This window comes from Pinus tabuliformis, chromosome 1_2, assembly GCF_031772625.1.
Source record: "Pinus tabuliformis cultivar Carrire ecotype Pingquan chromosome 1_2, CPIR1, whole genome shotgun sequence".
Taxonomy (NCBI): domain Eukaryota; kingdom Viridiplantae; phylum Streptophyta; class Pinopsida; order Pinales; family Pinaceae; genus Pinus; species Pinus tabuliformis.
In genome coordinates, this window is record NC_142298.1 from 565,109,117 (window position 1) to 565,128,429 (window position 19,313).

The 19,313-nt window shown below is 36.2% G+C and overlaps 1 protein-coding gene across 2 annotated transcripts in view; it reads left to right on the forward strand.

Moving 5' to 3' along the window:
- The first annotated feature begins 9,676 nt into the window (after positions 1 to 9,676).
- Positions 9,677 to 19,313, forward strand: part of LOC149206862 (ribonuclease H2 subunit B) — a 350,779-nt gene continuing 341,142 nt past the window's right edge. The window contains exon 1 of one of the 2 annotated variants that reach the window (XM_089393809.1): positions 9,677 to 9,918. In XM_089393809.1, the coding sequence (XP_089249935.1) occupies positions 9,840 to 9,918 (79 nt within the window). In that variant the 5' untranslated portion in view covers positions 9,677 to 9,839. The remainder of the gene's footprint in view (positions 9,919 to 19,313) is intronic. The other variant, XM_089393808.1, reaches the window with a different exon arrangement.

Consider the following 19,313-nt stretch of genomic DNA (forward strand, 5'->3'; position numbering starts at 1 on the left):
GCCTGAGTGAAAACACGGCCCAATCTTCTCATGACACCTATAATTCGAACAAAGTTGATTGGGGGTGAAATCGTTGAAGTCTTATGATGAATATCTTGCTCTATTTCACGAAGTTGGTTGGTCAGATTTCATTCAATATTTCTAGGGTTATAGTGATGAAGTCGTAAGGGATTTCACTTGTACTTTCAATGGCAGAAATGTGAGGGTCAACGATGTAGAGATATGGGTATACAAAGGCTTCATCACTGAGGTAACTCGTCTCTCCATAAAAGGCGAAAATTGGTATAAAAAATCCAAGTGTGTAATTTTCCATGGCAAATTCCTTTGTCTTCTAAGAACTGCTCATATAATGTAAAAGGTACGACAATAAGTTTTCTGAAAACCAAAAGGAAAGATTTGATGTATTTTGTTTGGTGCTTTATTACTTGTGAGGGAAGACGTGGGTTTATTTTTATGTACCATATATGCATGTTAATGGTCTTCCTTGGTTTCAAGCTTAATCTCTCGTATTGTTTACATAAGAGTGTAGAAAAATGGCAATAGAATTGCAATTTCTCAAGAAATTTAATTTAAATCTAGAGACACATTTCTACTCTATAATTCTACGGAACGGAAATCACAATTTAGAGACACATGAAAAGACATGCAACAAGAAAAACCACAAGTACACAATGATTTCTAGGGGAACCCAACTAGGAAAAACCCCTCAAGACTTTTTTGCATTAATTAGTTAAATAGTGAAACTTTTACAATTTCATGTTCCAACTCTGAGCTCAAACCGCAAAGGAATAACTGTTCTCCTGCTCAATGAACAAGCTCTGGCCAACACTTAGCCAAATATTTTCTCACCAAGGCCCCTATTTCCTTGCGCAAACCCCGAGGAAATTAGCCCCTATTCTTTAGGAATTCCCTCCAAATTGATTGCACAATTCCCAAGGATTGATCACTGATTGCATGCAACACATGTACACTCAAAATTAGTTTACAATTTATGTTACACTGCCTTGAAATCTCCATCACAAGTCAGCAATTCGAATTCCTTGCATGCATGAGCTATTTTTGGTTGATTGATCAATTAACTGGATGATCTATGAGTTAGACTGTTGTCCCACTGCATAACTGACATCCAACTAGTTCTATTAATTGTTAGAACTAGTTTAACTGAGTACAATTGGAAATAACAAAACTGAATTTCTATAAATTAGCAATCACGCATGCATAACTAAACTCCAAGCCCTCTAACTCAAATTTATTGAGCTAACTAAATGACAAGAGCCATGTCATACTAGTTAACCGCCTCCAAGTTGTCCTCCTGATGTGGAAATTTGATTTACTCAATTTGACTAAGGCTAAAGTTAAATAGAGCCTTTCTTGCTACATTTTCTAATGCTCCCTCTTAGAAAGAAAGGTATTTTACACCACCCCTGTCCAACATATGTGGAATATACTGTAGCACTACCTCTCACTGTTGCTGTTACTACTGCAACAACTACAACTGAGAAGCATACAAAAAAACACTGAATCAATTGTGTCTCTGCAACTGTCTATTGGGAAGACTACTCTAATGTTGATTTTGCACTATGTCTCTTGCACTGCTATCATCACTCCTATGTGTGCCTCAACATCTCACTGCACCAACTGACACTGATCCTTCTGTTACTAAACATTGTAGGCCCTTGTAACAAGGTAATGATCCATGAGGAGGACACCTAAATGGATCCAGGCCAAATCTCTGCAACTCTAGGGCTAAGGCCCTAAATCGCCCCACCTCACTCGTGGAGGTATAACTGCATAGATGGCGAAATATGATCTACTAGTCAGGGAAAATTTTAAGGATGGAAGTTTATCTTAAGGTTTAGAAACCTTGGCGAATCTTACTAATCCCTAATATCCAAATTGTAATAAAAATTTGATATTTTTGTAGAAATATTTAGATTTCCAATGATTTTATAATAGTTGATATAATATTTTGGCGATTTCTAAGGTAAAATAATGGTGTACTATAAAATATGGGCGAATCATTTTAGAAAAAAATGGAAATTGGCAAATCATTTTTTTGGAAAAAACATGGAAAATTAGCCTAGTTGCGAATATTAGCCCCTAAAATTTTCCATGCTACTAATGTTGTTGTTGTTATTGCTTTATTTCTATTTCCACATTATTACTGCAACTATTGCAATAATGAGTATGATCTCCTCATATCCTAAAGTACTATCTTCCATAGGGCTGCTCCTTTCGAAAATAGACTCCCTCTGAGTCTCGATCTGAATGTGGGAAATATATCTGCTCCTCAATCCGCCAATATCAATGATCAAAATTCCTTTTTTTGTCACTAAACATTTGCTCACTGATCTGCACACTAGCAACGTCTATCTCCATTAAGAAGTCTACACATAGGGTCTTATGGATCTCCCCTGAACTAGGGATCCATCAACTCTGCCTCCTAATTCTTCAATGATCACTATGAATTTGAAACACTAGTCTCTAATGTGATTTAAGGGCTCTATTACCATGTAGAAATATGGTGATAGAATTGCAACTGCTCAAGAAATTTAATCTAAATCAAGATACACAATTCTACTCTACAATTTTGTGGACTATAAATCACAATTTAGAGACAGATGCAAAGACATGCAACAAGTAAAACCACAAGTACACAATGATTTCTAGGGGAAACCAACTGGGAAAAACCCCTCAATCCTTTTTGCATTGATCAGTTGAATAAAGAAACTATTACAATTGCATCCTCCAACTCATAAATCAACCTATAAAAGAATAATTGTTCTCTTGCGGAATTGGGGATGTGTGTGGAAAACCGCAGAAGAAAGCTTGTGTTGCTTGCTTAACATGCCCATTCTCCTGCACATACCCTCTCTTTTTCACATCCATTTATTGTACGTGTGAACCAAATTTTTCATGCCTAAAACTTTAATAAGTCAACTTTTTTACTATGTTGGTTTTCTTGAGTGCGTCTTTTCATGCATCACATCAAAAAGAGTTCATGCGTGTGAAAAATAACTGTTGTTCGAGATGGAGGTGTGCCAAAAAAGTGTACGAATGGGGGAATGTGTGCAGAGGTGCGGAAAACTATGGAAGAAAGTTTATGTCACTTGCTCGACACACTTGTTCTCTTGTAGATACCCTCTCTTCCACGCATCCTCAACCCCATACACCTATTGTTCCATAGAGCTACTTTTGCACAACTATTTTTCCCTCAGATTTAAATATATAATTTTTTATATAAAATATTAAAAAATGCATATTCTTAACTGGAATACAAAAATATTTCTGTTAGCAATCAATGAGAATCTTGTGGTGAAAATTTGCATTGACATGTTTGACATAAACTGGACCACGGTATTTTTGGTAACTAGAGAGAGAGTTGACGTGAAAAAAATGCAAATTTGACCATAAATGTATACATTTAAAAATTTTACAAGGCCTCACGTTTCATAGAGGTTTGAGGATCTGTTTTCATGAGAATAAATCCAAATTCACTATTGCAACTTTTGCAATCCTTATCGACATTTCAATATATTTGTGATTGAATTGTAGAGTGAAAATATTGACCTGTTCTGTCTATGTACACCAATTCAATCACAAATAAACGACCAACTGTACTTGTGCAAGTGGAAAGAGAAAAAATAAAAGGAAATTTCTAAGGCTATACCTTGTTAGTTGTATCAAATTCTTTATTCTAAGACATGAGATCTATATGCAGATGCAATCTAAATATTTGGGGATGGATCATGGTACATTCCTTGATCTTTTGCATGGAAGGCATGGTAACTATGAAAAGGTTATGTGGAACTATTTTACATTTTGTTATTTTTGCTTGCAATATGGTGAAATAATTTTTTGAGAGGATTTAACTCATAAGACTTATCAATATGAACTTAAAAGATTTATTCCTTCCAAAGTCTCGGACATACATATTCTTGGAATTCTGATAAGCATATCCTTAATTGGTTACTCTTGGATCGATGGAAACAAATAGAACTCTAATTGTTTTTATATACATCGAAATCCAATCTAGGGCGAAGCAATTTGTCATGCAATTATATTGCAAAATAATATTCAATGGGCGCCCCTTCACACCAAACAAATAATCCTTTTAATTTTTGATATTGTAATATGTTTATGAAAATTCAAATGATTTAAAATATTTATATTTCATTGGAATCTAAATTTAGATAAACAAATGATTTTTCATATATAGAGCGAAAGTGTGTTTGAGAGAGTTTAATGGTTCAAAACATTTGTTTTCTTATCAAAGATCTAAGATCACATGTTTAAATTTGGGCCGATAGAATATTGACCATTTTTTTAAGAAAAGAGGCAAGTACTGAAGTAGCTATGTGGGAGAACCTTTATTCTACACACATCCCCACTTTCATACACTTGTTATGCTGCACAAATTAAGGGAGAATAATCTATTGATTTTTATGTTACGTTTGTGATATTCTTGTGATACTCTCTTCATTTATATGTTTCATTTTTGGTTAGTCGTTTTAAAAGGGAAAATCTATATCAATGTATCCCCAACCTTGAGTATAACTAACATGTGCATTTGGGTAGCAAATAAGTATGCGCTAAGGTTTTTTCTATTGAATTCCTGTCATTTAATGATTTTAGCATTATGTTCCACCCACATAAGCCAAAGTGCGGACCCATCCCCTCCACTAAAATCACAAGGGCAGGGACCAGACACTCGATGCAATCTGTTGATTATTGTGGGTTGATCGGAGCCATCCAACCCACAACCAATCACTTTCCATAACAAAACCCACATCTCAAAGAAGGTTTCTCCAATTTTGAATCACATAACAAAATCCGCATCTCAAATAAGGTTTCTCCAATTTTGTGAAGGTGAGGATTTTACACATATTAATTGATTTATTTTAGGTTAAAAGGATTTTCTTCCTTTTCGACTCTTTGGCGCAACATGTTAAAGATTTATCCGTTGTTAGATATCACATTGTTTGAGGGAGGCTAGAGCAATTATGATATTGTTATTTCAATATTCGGGCCAACGTATTATTGAAAACCTCATTCTAGTGTTCAATAGTTATTTTAAACCCATAAACTATGCTAGTTACTATTAATGTACTAAGTTAAAGCCTCAAAAAACTTACATCGGGCTTCTACTACTACGATGGTTTAAAAAGAAGTTGTAGCCGATGACAACCAATGCCAACTAACATTGACGCCAAAATGAATTTGCATCCCTAATGAAATCCAATGCCCCTCGTTAATCATGATCAACGACCCTCACCCACCACACACACACATATCAATTCCGCGACTATAGCACATTGATGTGGGTCCCCACCGATATAACAATTGTGATTACCCATTAAAATCAACAACTCTGAATGATTGCACTCCCTACCCCACTTGTTGTTGCATGGGGGAAAGGTTATGCAGGGGAATGCATATATGGAGGAAACAACACAAATTTTATTCCGCACGCATGAACAATTGCTATGCTACATGTTAGCTATGGAGAGTAGATATTAGCCGAGGTAGAGGTATAGCCAATCACATGTTCCCTTGATCATGGATGCCTCTTATTCAATATTAAACCCATGTTGGTGCGAGTGAAATACAATGGATCATTGCTCGTGATTTCAGGACTAAAAACTTATTGATAAAGTTATTCATCCATTTATCACTACGTATAGTATCACTAAACAACAATAAAAAGTGTTGAATATTGACATGAAGTTCGATAGGACTCAACCCTTATTAATTAGAACGATGTTTTTTTTCTATTTGCAAGTGACAAAGTCAGCTCTTAAATGAATATTTGTAATAACATAAATGAACTTGTTTTTATGAGTTATCTATTTGCGAGACCAAGTATGCATGATAAATTTATATGTTGCACTACTTGGATTCCTTTCGACAATTATTGAAACAATTGCAATGGCAAAAGTACAACTAATTCACGGTTATTGTATTTTTATAATCATTGCAAATTTCAATATTGACATAAATTTAGGTACCAAAAATAGTAAACAATAACTAGATTACATGTAATCAGAACAACTACAAGGAATACCAAATAGCCATATTCCAAGATCCAAAGGCCATAATTGATGAAATTTGGACAAATTTTTGTTGTTGAATAACGTCATGCCAATATTACACATTCATACTAGAGTGGCCGTGATGTAGTTTATGCTTTATTACATTTTGTGTAATTAATCGGTGTACCATGATTTTAAGATAGTGTTCCTGAGGCGACCATCGTGGTTCCCTTGCTTCTAAAATTATATACACAACCTAAGTAAATTGAAATATGAGATTCAATCTTTTACTTTACAATACTTACATATTCCTTGAAAGAAATTCTGAGCTGTTGTCACCCATTCTCTAATTTATTACCTTTTATGACCCCTGGCTTTAAGTATTGAATAAAATACAATCACAATCACTTATCTCTTTTCCTATTCAATTACAGTTTTCTCTCAACTTATTTATCATCCTCATTCACAACTAGCTGATGATTGAGCATATAAGTCGAAGAGTACCTTAAATGATCTTTCCATAAAGAGTACATCCATAAGCTATGAGTATCTTAGTGATGTTAATTGAACTTGTTGCTTCATTCCTTTTGGTGTACCGAAGTTAGGCCTTTTATGTCACAAAGATTATGGGCTTATTATGTATATTGTCCCATGCTTCTTCATGCAACACTGAAACAATAATACCCATGCTTCATATTCCATTTTACTTGTGGATTATGAACGAGAGTCCATATTTCCTTGCCTTGTGTTATATCATTCATTTTGACCTGGACAACATTTAGACGAGAGGAACCTATTACAATTTCTTCTTACGATTGACTATTGCTCTCAAACAACAATAACAATAAAATGACTTGCATTAGCATATTTTATCTCTATAGCTTTTGTACCTTTGAGGTAATTTATCATATTTTTCAATGTATTTAGCATAAGCAATGTAACAATGCAAGAACTCTGTAACACAAACAAAGAAATGCGAGAAATTTGTAGTACTAACAAAAAATAACTGCAAAATTCAATAGGTGTTCATTTACTTAAGCCTTAAATACATGATTATTTTACCAAACACATATGATTTTGATAGTACTTTCCATTAAGATATGAAAATATGTTTGACACCGAACTCTTCATTCAACATATGTGGCGGTTAATTCCATTTAAACGTGAAACGACCTTGAATCCATGCCACTTGAACACTTTAAGATGAGTCGTTGTAGTTGTTGAGGTGCACAGTTGCTATATATAAGATCCTTACATGTAACCTCTGTGACAATGACACATGTTAATTGAAAAAGGACGCACACTAATCAGGAGATTGTTCGAACTCCTGATGGAATTTACTCCGAAGCATTGTGCAATGATTACTAGTTGTGAACAAATCAAGAAAGCACATAGGGCTCTACAACCAATATGTGTCACAAAAGTTACCAAAATGGGAGGTGTCGCATGGGCAAAAATTCGTGTTTGAAAAATGACAACACATATTCCCGCACCTCCACGAGTGTTTGCGCACTAGTCCCTGTAACAACGACACATTTAACCAAAAAAGGACCCGCAGCTTCTATTAAATGACATAAAGATCTTGTCTTGCGGATTTTATTAGGCCACACTCTTTGCCAACTCTAAACAGTACAATATGAATTCGTGTTGAGAAACGAATCACTAAGTCTCATATGACTACTATGTTGTACTACCACATGTCACTTATTATGGCCAGATGAGCATTCATATATCACGTATTGCAACTACCATGTGTTCCTTATTTTGGGTGATATGTCATCACTTTGCATACTATACTTCCCATAGTGGCTACTGTCAACTCAAGTTAAATTAAAACTACAAAACATCAATTTTAACATTATTTGACATACATATTTCCTTGTTTTGCAATAACGTTTTGGTGAAATGTCACATAAACTCAATCAACCTCCCGCAACATTAATTAAGTCTTTTCAATGTTTATTAGGTGAATCGACTCGTAATCAGGACGTCATTCCAATGCTTACTAGCATTTACCTTGAACCATTGTGTGATGATTACCGATTGTAAACAAATCAAGAATGTATAAAGGGCTTCGTGGCTAGTATTTGTTGCAACAAATTGTAGTAGCCGAAAGTGTCGACATGTACACAAATCCATTTCAACTTACATTAAATGACAGGTTTAACAAGCATTTAAACGGAGCTTTCATGGCACAAAACACTACTCTACCGTAGCTTAATTTCAGTTTTATATAAATCATAGTTTGTTTTTGTTTTTGTTTTTTGTTTTTGCTTTTGTTTTTGTTTTTTGACAATGCTTTCATTAGATTTATTTTATGAGTCTTTCAATTTCTGGTGCTCTTCCTCTTTATATATCGTATGGTGATCACCCTTCGCTCCTTCCCATGAATTTGACCTCCGATATTTTCTTCTATCTTTACTGCCATGTTGTTTGGGGCAATTTTTAAACACGTTCCCTGTTTCATAACATGCACTGCACCTGAAAGCAACATTTTCGTCATCTAATGTTTGAGCCCAAACATAGTTTGGGGTCTTCAAATTTATTTTAGCAAGAAAATCCTTACTGAAGTCCATCTCCACACAAATGCAGGCATAAGTTATGTTATAATAATACTCAACATCCAGACAACGACAACAAAATTTTCCATGACTGTTCCCAATAGATATTAACGTTTGAATATTCCACAAATGTAATGAGAGACTTAGAAGTCTTACCCAAACTGGAGCCATGGAGATTTGCAAATAACCTTCTTATCCTCAATCTTATTAAAGACAACAACAAAAAAGCCCTGAACCATGGAGTTAAAATATTTTTATAATTTATTTATTTATTTTTTAATATTAATTTCTCCGGATTTCATTTACTCTATATATTGATTTATTGTTTTATTAATAATAATCTATTTATAATAAATTGGGATTATGGATGTTTAAATATTACATAATAGATAAATAAATAGTCTTTTTAACTTAAGTTATTATTAATCCTAAACATTAATTCTTTTTATTATTATTATTATTTTTTATATAATTTAATTAACCTAACTTAGTGATTTTTTAATATCTATCTCTTAATATTAATAACCTAAATTTATATTCCTTGGTCTTAGGATTCTTAAGTATATATTGAATATTATTTTTATTTAAATTATTACTCATTTAACCCATAGTATTTATTTGAGTTAGGATATATCTATTTATTATTTATATTTTATAATAATTTAATTACTTAGTTATTTATTTATTATAATCATTTATTTTCTCTATTATTTACCTTAATCATTTTTATTTATTTATTTTTTAATGGCTATTTTCTATGAAATTTGACTTTATCTTTGAGTTTGTAGATTTGTTATTTCTCTAATTTTTATTTTTATTAGATTTTCTTCGTCTAATTATTCTCAAGATGAACTACATTAATTAATTATATAATATATCTAAAAACAAATTGATATATATATATAAAAACAAATTGATAATCAAAATTTTTGAGTTGCAAATTTGAACGCTAATTTTTTTTAATTAATTAATTTATACGCAGCAAATTTGATACTTAATATATGCAAAATTAAAATAAATTTGTTTAATTACCCACCACACTTCATAATCCCTAACCAGTCAACTTAAACCATGTAAAATTCCATGGAAATAATTGCCCCTCCTGGGGAAAAATCACAAACTATACAAGCGCACGAGCCCTACTTTCATATTTTATGTTAATAGAAACATCATGTAAAGCTAAGGCCGCTTAAAGGTTGCTTATCTTCCGCCATTTTTTGTCTTCTCAAGTTTCGTCACTATTGGAATGCAGACGAGAAGCTCAAGTGCGACTATGGCTTCTGATGCTGCTTCTGATAATGACACCCGAGTGCTAATTGCTCACTGTAAGTCTTCTATCGTTCTTTCCATTTTCGAAAAAGAGAATATCTTCATCTGTAACGCAGAAACCTCGCTGGATTAGAGTCGTTATTGTAAAATATAGGCCTCTGCATGAACCCTAGCTGTATCAACTGCATTTCATTCGGGTTTGTTCGCTTGCCAGAATTTGATACGGTTAAGATTAACTTCAATAAATATGAAATTGAATCTTTCCTAGCCCGAAATTTACTTTAAAGTAACACTTGTAGTCGTGGGGAGTGACCTAAAGTCCAAATGTCTCAAAATTGGTTTAGTGAGGGGCTTTACCAGGCTTTTTACTAACTGGTAGTCACATTGTCAGTAACCCGAAGGTCTCACATGACCTCATTACTAAACCATTGCACGACAGACGCTACCGTTCTACAGCTTAACTGAGGGTGATGCCAACCCATCAACTCTTTGAGTGCCGGTGTAACGGTGCATTGCTTCTATTGACCATGGACACTAGCCCAAACCCATTTAAACCTGGGTCTGCTATGCACCTCGAAGTTGTGAAGATTGAGGGCTCATATCTTCAGTTTACACGAAGGGCCTGCTTATCAGGATTGGATCTTGATGAATGCTACCTTGTGCTTATATCTCAGACCTGAGTTTAGATGGGTATGGGCTACTGTATTATATAGTCACCAATAATATGGTTGATTGTTGTTATACTGGATCTGTTACACTCGCACCAGACTGTTTCCAAGTGATCTCACATTGTCACATGGTATGCTTTTAAGTTGATAATTCCATGTTCGATAATTTCACTGAAACAGGTAATTGTAGAAGGCAATTACATTGCAAAGCAAAATTTAGTTTGGACTGCAGGTAGAAATCAAGCATATCCTTTATTTCTTCTTTTTTAATAGAAAAAAATGAAATTATTTAAACCAGTCCAACAATTACAACCGGTAGGAGAATAGCTGTGTCATAGTAGCATGCAGACTTAAAGTCCCAGAGACATTGTTAAGTCAACTGTAATTATTCCCACCCATACACTTCATTCCATATACAAATCTTAGAAGGGTTCTCAAATATAGAAGAATTTCAAAATTTGCTGGACAAGTAAACCGAGAGATCATTATATCGGGGAGTCCTAGTAAAGTATTGCAAGAGTGTTGAGATCTTTATCCAGTAGGTGATTCAAATCCTTTCTGGTTGGCTTTTTCTCATCCTCTAAGCCCTTGTAGGATGAAGCCATTGTTTTGGAGGTGTCCTCTATACCATCCACCTTTGCAAGATTATTAGACATAAGGGAATTCCCCTGCTCCATAATAACTAGGAACTTCTGTGCCATAAGAGTTCTGTGCCACAGACACTTCTGTAATGTCAGTACCAACCTTGACCATGTTTTGCCAAAGTCATCAGTCATCATCAGCCACCATAATGATCCTGCAAAATTTTACCCAGAGTGACCAGAAAGGCCTTCCCTTCCTCGTGAAGCTCCTCTGTTATAACTAAAATAATTTTCCAGGATCAGGAATACCTGCATAGGCATTGGTTGTGATCTATTTGGAAGGAGTGCAGAAGCGGAGGGCTTTGTAGTAACATCGTCATTGGGTTGCTAAACCGGTAAGAGATTGGCTGGGGCAATTGGAGTAGAAGAGACTTCAATGCAAGTAGTATTGGAACAGTCATCAATATGGGCCTCATCATGGAATGTTGACTAAGTCACCACGGAGGGGGTGTTTGAAGAAGCATTGAAAATAGGACAATCATCATTAGGTTGTAAAAAAGAGAGATCTAGTGATACAATTGGAGATGAATCTTCTACAATAAAAGTGGGATATTGTCAAGGTGGACCATGGGAAAGAACCTTATTAAGGACAACATCCCTTTGTTCATTCACCTAGTTGGTGGAAGGATCATAAAAGCAAAATGCCTTGGATGTTTCATTGTAGCCGATGAGACTAGTGTGAACTCTTCCTACTCTATTTGACATTATTCTAAATCTTTTTCAATGTTCACAACTAGGCCTGTTCAATGTTGCTTTTAGGACAACAATATGTTCCTATCTATGTTGCAGGAAACGCTGGTCCTAAGGGCGTTTTTGGGCTGAAACGAAATGGAAACGCATTTGGTAGGGCCTAGAAACACGTTTCAGGCCATACTGCCATGTTTCACATGGGGGAAATGTGGCCCAGTACGGCCCGAAATGCGTTGCCAGCTCATACAACCACGTTTTAGTGATAAAGTGATTTTTTTTTAGATTTTTTGTTTATTTTATTTTTTTTTCACTCCTTGCCAATTCAGGAGTGATAGTGGGAGCTATTGAAGATTGGAAACAATTTTTTGAGTGGGGCAGCCTAATGTTCAAGCCTATGGACCTAGTGTTGATATGCAGTTCATGGTAATGTTAAATTGTTAAAGTAAAAGTGACATTCTCCTTTATCTTTCATTTTCATCCTTTTACTTTAAGAATGAAAAGATAAAGGAGAATGTCACTTTTACTTAAATTTTTAACATTACCATGAAATGACTTAGGATGTTTGAGAGTGGTTTCGCCCTCATTGAATTTCATATGGAGAAAGTAGAATTTTAGATTTCACTCAAAATCCAACAGACTTATCTGTTTTTCAGGATTGGGAGGATTGCAATGTTTCCATTGGATTTTGTCATGTACTAGGGTATGGAACTTGTATTTAATTAAGAGCACTAAGGTTGTTCGACTATGCAGGAGGAGACTCCCAATCAAGCACGAGACAAGAAATTAGAAATTTCTCATGGCTGATTTTGGATATTGCTATTTTCATTATGTGATCATTCATGAGTAAATGTGATGTAAATTTAGAGACTTATAGTTAATGCATTGATATTGGACAATTTAATCATAATGTAATAAATTAGAAAGCATACATTATACATTCTACTTTATATGTTGCAGGAAACGTTGCCCCCAGGTCCGTTTCAGCGAGGAAACAAAATGTATACGCATACCATATGACTTGGAAACGAGTTTCCGGCCTGGGGAAACGTGGCTAGTATGGCCGGAAATGAATTTCCAGGCCGTACGACGGAGTTTCCAATTCATATTGCGATTTTTTGTTTTGTTTTGTTTTTTCAGTTCTAATTTTTTATTGGGCAAATAAAATATCTTGTGGATGCTTCTAGATGCCTCTCTCAAGTATTAAAAAGATTCTCGCCTCATTCCCTCATCACACAATTGAGTAAGTCGTTTCTCTTGGAGACGAACGATTTTAGCAAAGGAGAAAAGAGGAAGAGAGCAGTGGTCTTTTGTCTTTATAGTTCTTGCAACCTCATAGTCTTTATTGTACTTGCAACCTCATATATATAATAAACGCTGATTTTGAGATTTGGATATATAATAAAGGTTGATTTTGGATATTCTGATATTGCTATTTTCATTATGTGATCATTCATGAGCAAATGTGATGTAAATTTAATCATAATGTTTAAATTTTAAATGTAATAAATTATAATGTATGTACGCTTTATGATTGCACATACATTTCTTAAATGTCCTAAATTCTAATATATATATATATATATATATATCGCATTTCCCCGTTTCCAAAATTTGGGGGGGTCACGTTTCGTACCCATGCCCGTTTCAGAAACTTGTACTTGTTTCCCCGTTTCGTGCAACTATATATATATATATATATATATATATATATATATATATATATATAGTGTTTCCCGTTTCCAAAATTTTTGGGGGGGGGGGTTCATGTTTAGTACCCATACCCGTACCTGTTTCGGAAACTTGTACTCATTTCCTCGTATCGTGCAACTTAGGTTCCTATCGTTTTCAATCCTTTTCTCCTACAGTTCCCCCCTATTTTGGCCGTTTTTGTTTTTTCAACAATGCCAAAGAAAGTGCTTGTGAAGAATGGTGCTCTTTAAGAGCAACACTCCTTTTTCTTCTGTTTGTAGTGAACATTTCTATGTTTTTCAAGCTAATGCCTATATCATGATTCATTATCTTAGTCCATAGAGGCAACATAGCCTAGTAGATCCTCAAAATGCACATTGGTCCTACCCTTCTCCACAAGAATCGGTTATTGAGTTTGGAGCCATTAAGCATATGACAAAAGTTAAAACAACATTATATACTCTCCAACTATGAAAAAAATATAATGGAGAGGAAGTTGTTCGTGGTGGTGACTCACCATCCTTATCAGTCTCCAGATACCAAATGTCCTCCTAAATTCCTTTTTTTTCCACTTGATAAAAGGAACAATAATTTATTTATTGAGGAATATCCAACATAAGGACAAAAGGTTAGAATCCATATAGGGCAAGCAATTAATAAGATTGAATAAGTTATGACAAAATGACATACTACAATAACATGTGCCAATATACTTATATGTATTGATTAGTAATTATGGTTGTAATATTCCTAGGGAATTTTTACAGTAAATAACAAAGCATACATAGACGTAAAAACCACGAAAATCAAACACATAAATCAGTCCATGAATTTGCACCAAAAACTGCGTTGTTGAACCATTTTATTATAATATAAAGAGGGTACAATGTGGTGCTGGAAAGAGTGCACTTGGACTTGCTCAAGGCAAGCTAGCTAAGCCCAAATGAACAATAAGAAGTCCCTCTCAAATCTGTTGCTGCTCTCTCCTGGCTCTGTGCTGAACTGCCCAGAAAATATACTGCTAGTTGTGAAGAATTGCTGCTAGGGCCTTCTCCGGTGCTAAAAAAATTCCAGGAAATTAACCTTGGGCTCTCCACCCAATACCCAAAATAACCCACAAAGGAATTGGCCTATGGTTGACCTTGGAATTTTGGCCCTCTTTTCCCTCTATGGCTCTACTGTTGGGTAATTCAACCCACTTGTCAATCGTACTGCAAATAGCCCTCAAAATAGCTGCAATCTCCAAGCAAACATTCCCCGGGGCTCCTCCTCAAATCTTAGGCCCAAACTCCCTTGACTCAACCTCCAAGCGTACCTCCTCCAAGCATTGCGCAGTCCCTGTGTTGTTGCTGCTGATCCTCCCCACAAACTCGCACTCCCTCCGCTGGAATGAATTGAAATGGATGGAACTTCCTCCTTGGGCTGACACTCGAATTACACCGAAGCAAGGGTTGAGATTTCCGCTCGGAAACACTCGTGTGCTAAACAACACTTGCAGACTTGGCTTCAGCTCAAGTGTGCTATGTCAAAGACAAGTTTTTCAAAGATGAATTAATGACCAAATGAGTGCCTTACCTTCCTTTTTGTCAAAGTGCCTCCAACGTGCTCATGTGGGCCCAACTCAATTTCCTCCCACCGAACTCCCTCCAATGCATGTGTACTTCTCATGTGGGTCGCAATTCTCCATGGGTGGCCCCACGCTCCACTATAGGCTCGATATTTCCTTTCCGTCTCTAATATTTGGGGCTTGCTTTAATAAAAAATCAATGTGGGGCCTCTAAACCCACATTTCCTAAGTGCAAACATGAATTAAGACAAAATTGGCCAAAATTGATATTTCACTTAGCAATAATGCTAAGTGGGAATATCAAAAGCTTACCTGCCAAAACATTGTTTGTCCTCAAGCAACTATAATGAAGGATGTTGAAGTATATGCTGCCCTTCCCAAGTGGTATCCTCATCTGGTGGGCTCCTCCATTTGATAAAAAATTCTTTGATGACCCTGTTCTGCAAATGCCTCTCCCGGGTGTTCAGAATAGCCTCTGGCTCCAGAACTAGTGCCCCTCATCATCCATAGGGGGTAGCTTTGTAGCCGCTGTCACCTGCTGCCCCAACTCTTTTTCAGGCAAGACACATGAAAAATGTTGTGCACCCGACTTCCCTGGGTTAGCTCCAGGTCATATGCTACCTCCCCAAGTGTGCGAGTGACTCGGTATGGCCCATAGAAGCGAGGTTTGAGCTTCTCGACCCCCTTTTGCTTGAGTGATGACTGCATGTATGGCGGAAGCCTCAAGAAGATCAAATCCCCTACCTCAAATTGTCTCTCAACTTGGCTTGTTATATACCTAGGGGGGATAATATGGGGTACAAAGGGAGGTACCCAAGGGAATAATGTAATAATATGATGGGCCATAGTAATAAATAAGGTGGTTAACCCGTATCATGTAAGGGACTACAAGTGTGAGTAATAATGTAATGGGCCCATGGTATTAGATAGATGGTATTGAGGGAACCATGGTATTGTATGTATGAGGCCTATATAGAGGCTAGAGACTCCACATTGAGAGGTGTCAAGGAATATTGTATAAACAGGCATATGGCTTGTGGAGTGTTTTCTTTCTTAGGGAGTGAATGTATGGTGTTGCCCTACCTTAAGGGTTTGATCAATAAAGAATCATTTCTATCTATATTCATATCTTGTTATTTATTGGGTTTATTTGTATTCTCATATATTTTCATGTCAGATCTATAACAAGTGGTATCAGAGCACTTTCTTAGGCCAAAGTGGAGAATTTTTTTAAATTTTTTGCAGGATTTCTGGGGCGGCGAGTTTGCAGATCAGATCTGTAAGTTTTTGGGCAAAATCTGCAAAATCAAATTGCAGATCTGGATTGCTTGTGAAAAAATACCTGATTTAAAAAAAAAGGGCCGAATCGGAGTCCGGATGAAGGAGATATCGCTGATCTAAAAATCAGTGGTGTTGTAGACAAATTTTCGGGGCAGCGAGTTTGTGGCGCAGATCTGGATGTCCTGGTGCAAGATCTGCAAAATCTAATTGCAGATCTGGATTCTTTGTGAAAAAATACCCAATTTCAAAAAAAAAATCAGTCGAATCGGAGTCCGGATGAGGGAGATATCGTTGATTTAAAATCAGCTCTTTTTTTTTTTAGCATTTTTGGTGACGGTGGGAGAGTTGTAGCGCAGATCTGAAATTTCAGTGCCTGGATCGGGATTTCTATCACATGGGCAGATGCAGAATGGTTGTTCCATTTCCGAAAACAGGTCATAATAGGGATTCTGAGCAATATTGATGGAATTGTGGCCCTTTCAAATTTTCACCAGGTAAGTGAATTTTTTTCAAAACCCTCTTCATGGCGGATCTTAATTTTACAGGGAAAGATGATAGCCCTACTATTGAAGAATTCATACAGAGACTAAAGTTCAAATATGGAGATTTTTGGAGGGGTATAGTACCGTTTAATTTTCAAGATGAGGCTTCCAAATGGTGATGCTCATTTGACAACAAGCAGTTGCTCAAACTTACACAGGCCAAATATGAAGATTCATTTTAGACAAATGGTCTCATACTAGAAAAAATGAGAATGAGACATGTAAGGGGTTATTTTCTACTGGTATCTCTTTATTGCAGGTTCATGGATTGATTCAGAAGGAGAGAATCATTGTGTCTATAAATCCGAGTTGCAAGCAAAATCTCATAAATGTCAACTTGGTAAAAAAATTATAAGTGCCAGCGAGACACATGGAGCACAAACAGGTTAATAATGAACAAGTGCAAGTTTATAAAGATTTGAAGATTTCTATGGACAAGTATGTATTGCATTCTGATTTTTATGCTTCAAATATGGCTAATGAGGATGTTGTTTTGAGATACCCATGGATGGAATTGGTGGGTACTATAAATATGGAATTGGTGGGTACTATAAATATTAATGTGCAGAAGAAATTCCTGAAGCTCTGGTATAAAAAGAAGAAAATTACATTACAAGATATTTCCATCAATAAACAGGTAAAGTCCACGAAGGTTGAAGCAAAAGATGTTCCAGGGACTGACATATCAGATGATGAGCTATTGATGATCGACAATCAAACACAAACAGAGGCTGAAGCAGAAAAGGCTACAGGTGTTGATACATCAAATGAGGGCTCAATGGTTGAAGTAATATTGGAAGATAAGACACCACAGCAGGCACCACAACATGCACTAGATAACAGTCAGGCTCCAGTAAGGGGTGAATTAAAGAAAAAAACACCGTGGGTTAAAACTTCAACATATCATCACCCACATCACTCCGCAAGGCAACAACCAACAAGATGGCAACCAATTAGCCACAAGGACAACAACCCCCGCATGACAGATAGAGAGGAGCGAAGATTTACCTACTACACATCAACATAGAAGAGCTGCCACGGTCAACTTCCATCTCAAGCGAGCGAGGCACCAGCGAGATCGAGGGTTCACCTTTCTCTTGGATGGCTAGATGCACGTGCATGTTACCAATGGACTACTCTTTTGAGTAGATCTTATTATTTGTGTTCTTCCCATGTTTCGGGGACAAAACATGCTAAGGGGGGTGGAATGTTATATACCTAAGGGGGATAATATGGGGTACAAAGGGAGGTACCCAAGGGAATATTGTAATAATGAGATGGGCCATAGTATTAAATAAGGTGGTTAACCCGTATCATGTAAGAGACCACAAGTAGTTAGTAATAATGTAATGGGTCCATGGTATTAGATAGATGGTATTGAGGGAACCATGGTAATGACCCATGGTATTGTATGTATGAGGCCTATATATAGGCTAGAGACTCCACATTGAGAGATGTCAAAGAATATTGTATGAACATGCATATGGCTTGTGGAGTGTTCTCTTTCCTTAAGTAGTGAATGTATGGTGTTGCCCTACCTTAAGGGTTTGAATTAGTAAAGAAGCATTTCTATCTTATTATTTCTCGGTATATTTGTATTCTCATATATTTTCAGGTCAGATCCATAACAAGACAATGCAAATAACCCAAGAAATAATAAGATTTGAATATAGAAATGCTTCACTTTATTAATATCAAACCCTTAAGGTAGGGCAACACCATACATTCACTCCTTAAGGAAGGAGAACACTCCACAAGCCATATGCCTGTTCATACAATATTCTTTGACACCTTTTAATGTGGAGTCTCTAGCCTCTATATAGGCCTCATACATACAATACGATGGGTCATTACCATGGTTCCCTCAATACCATCTATCTAATACCATAGGCCCATTACATTATTACTCACTACTTGTGGTCCTTTACATGATCCGGGTTAACCACCTTATTTATTACTATGGCCCATCCCATTATTACATTATTCCCTTGGGTACCTCCCTTTGTACTCCATATTATTCCCCCTAGATATATAACATTCCACCCCCCTTAGCATGTTTCGTCCCTGAAACATGGGAAAAACACAAATAATAAGATCTACTCAAAAGAGTAGTCCATTGGTACCATGCACGTGCAACTAGCCATCTAAGTAGAGGGTGAACCCTCGATCTCGTTGGTGCCTCGCTCGCTTGAGATGGAAGTTGACCGTGGCAGCTCTTCTGTGTTGATGTGTAGTAGGTGGATCTTCGCTCCTCTTTATCTGTCCTGTGGGGGTTGTTGTCCTTGTGGCTAATTGGTTGCCATCTTGTTGGTTGTTGTCTTGCGGGGTGATGTGGGTGATGATATGTTGAAGTTTTAACCCATGGTGTCTTTT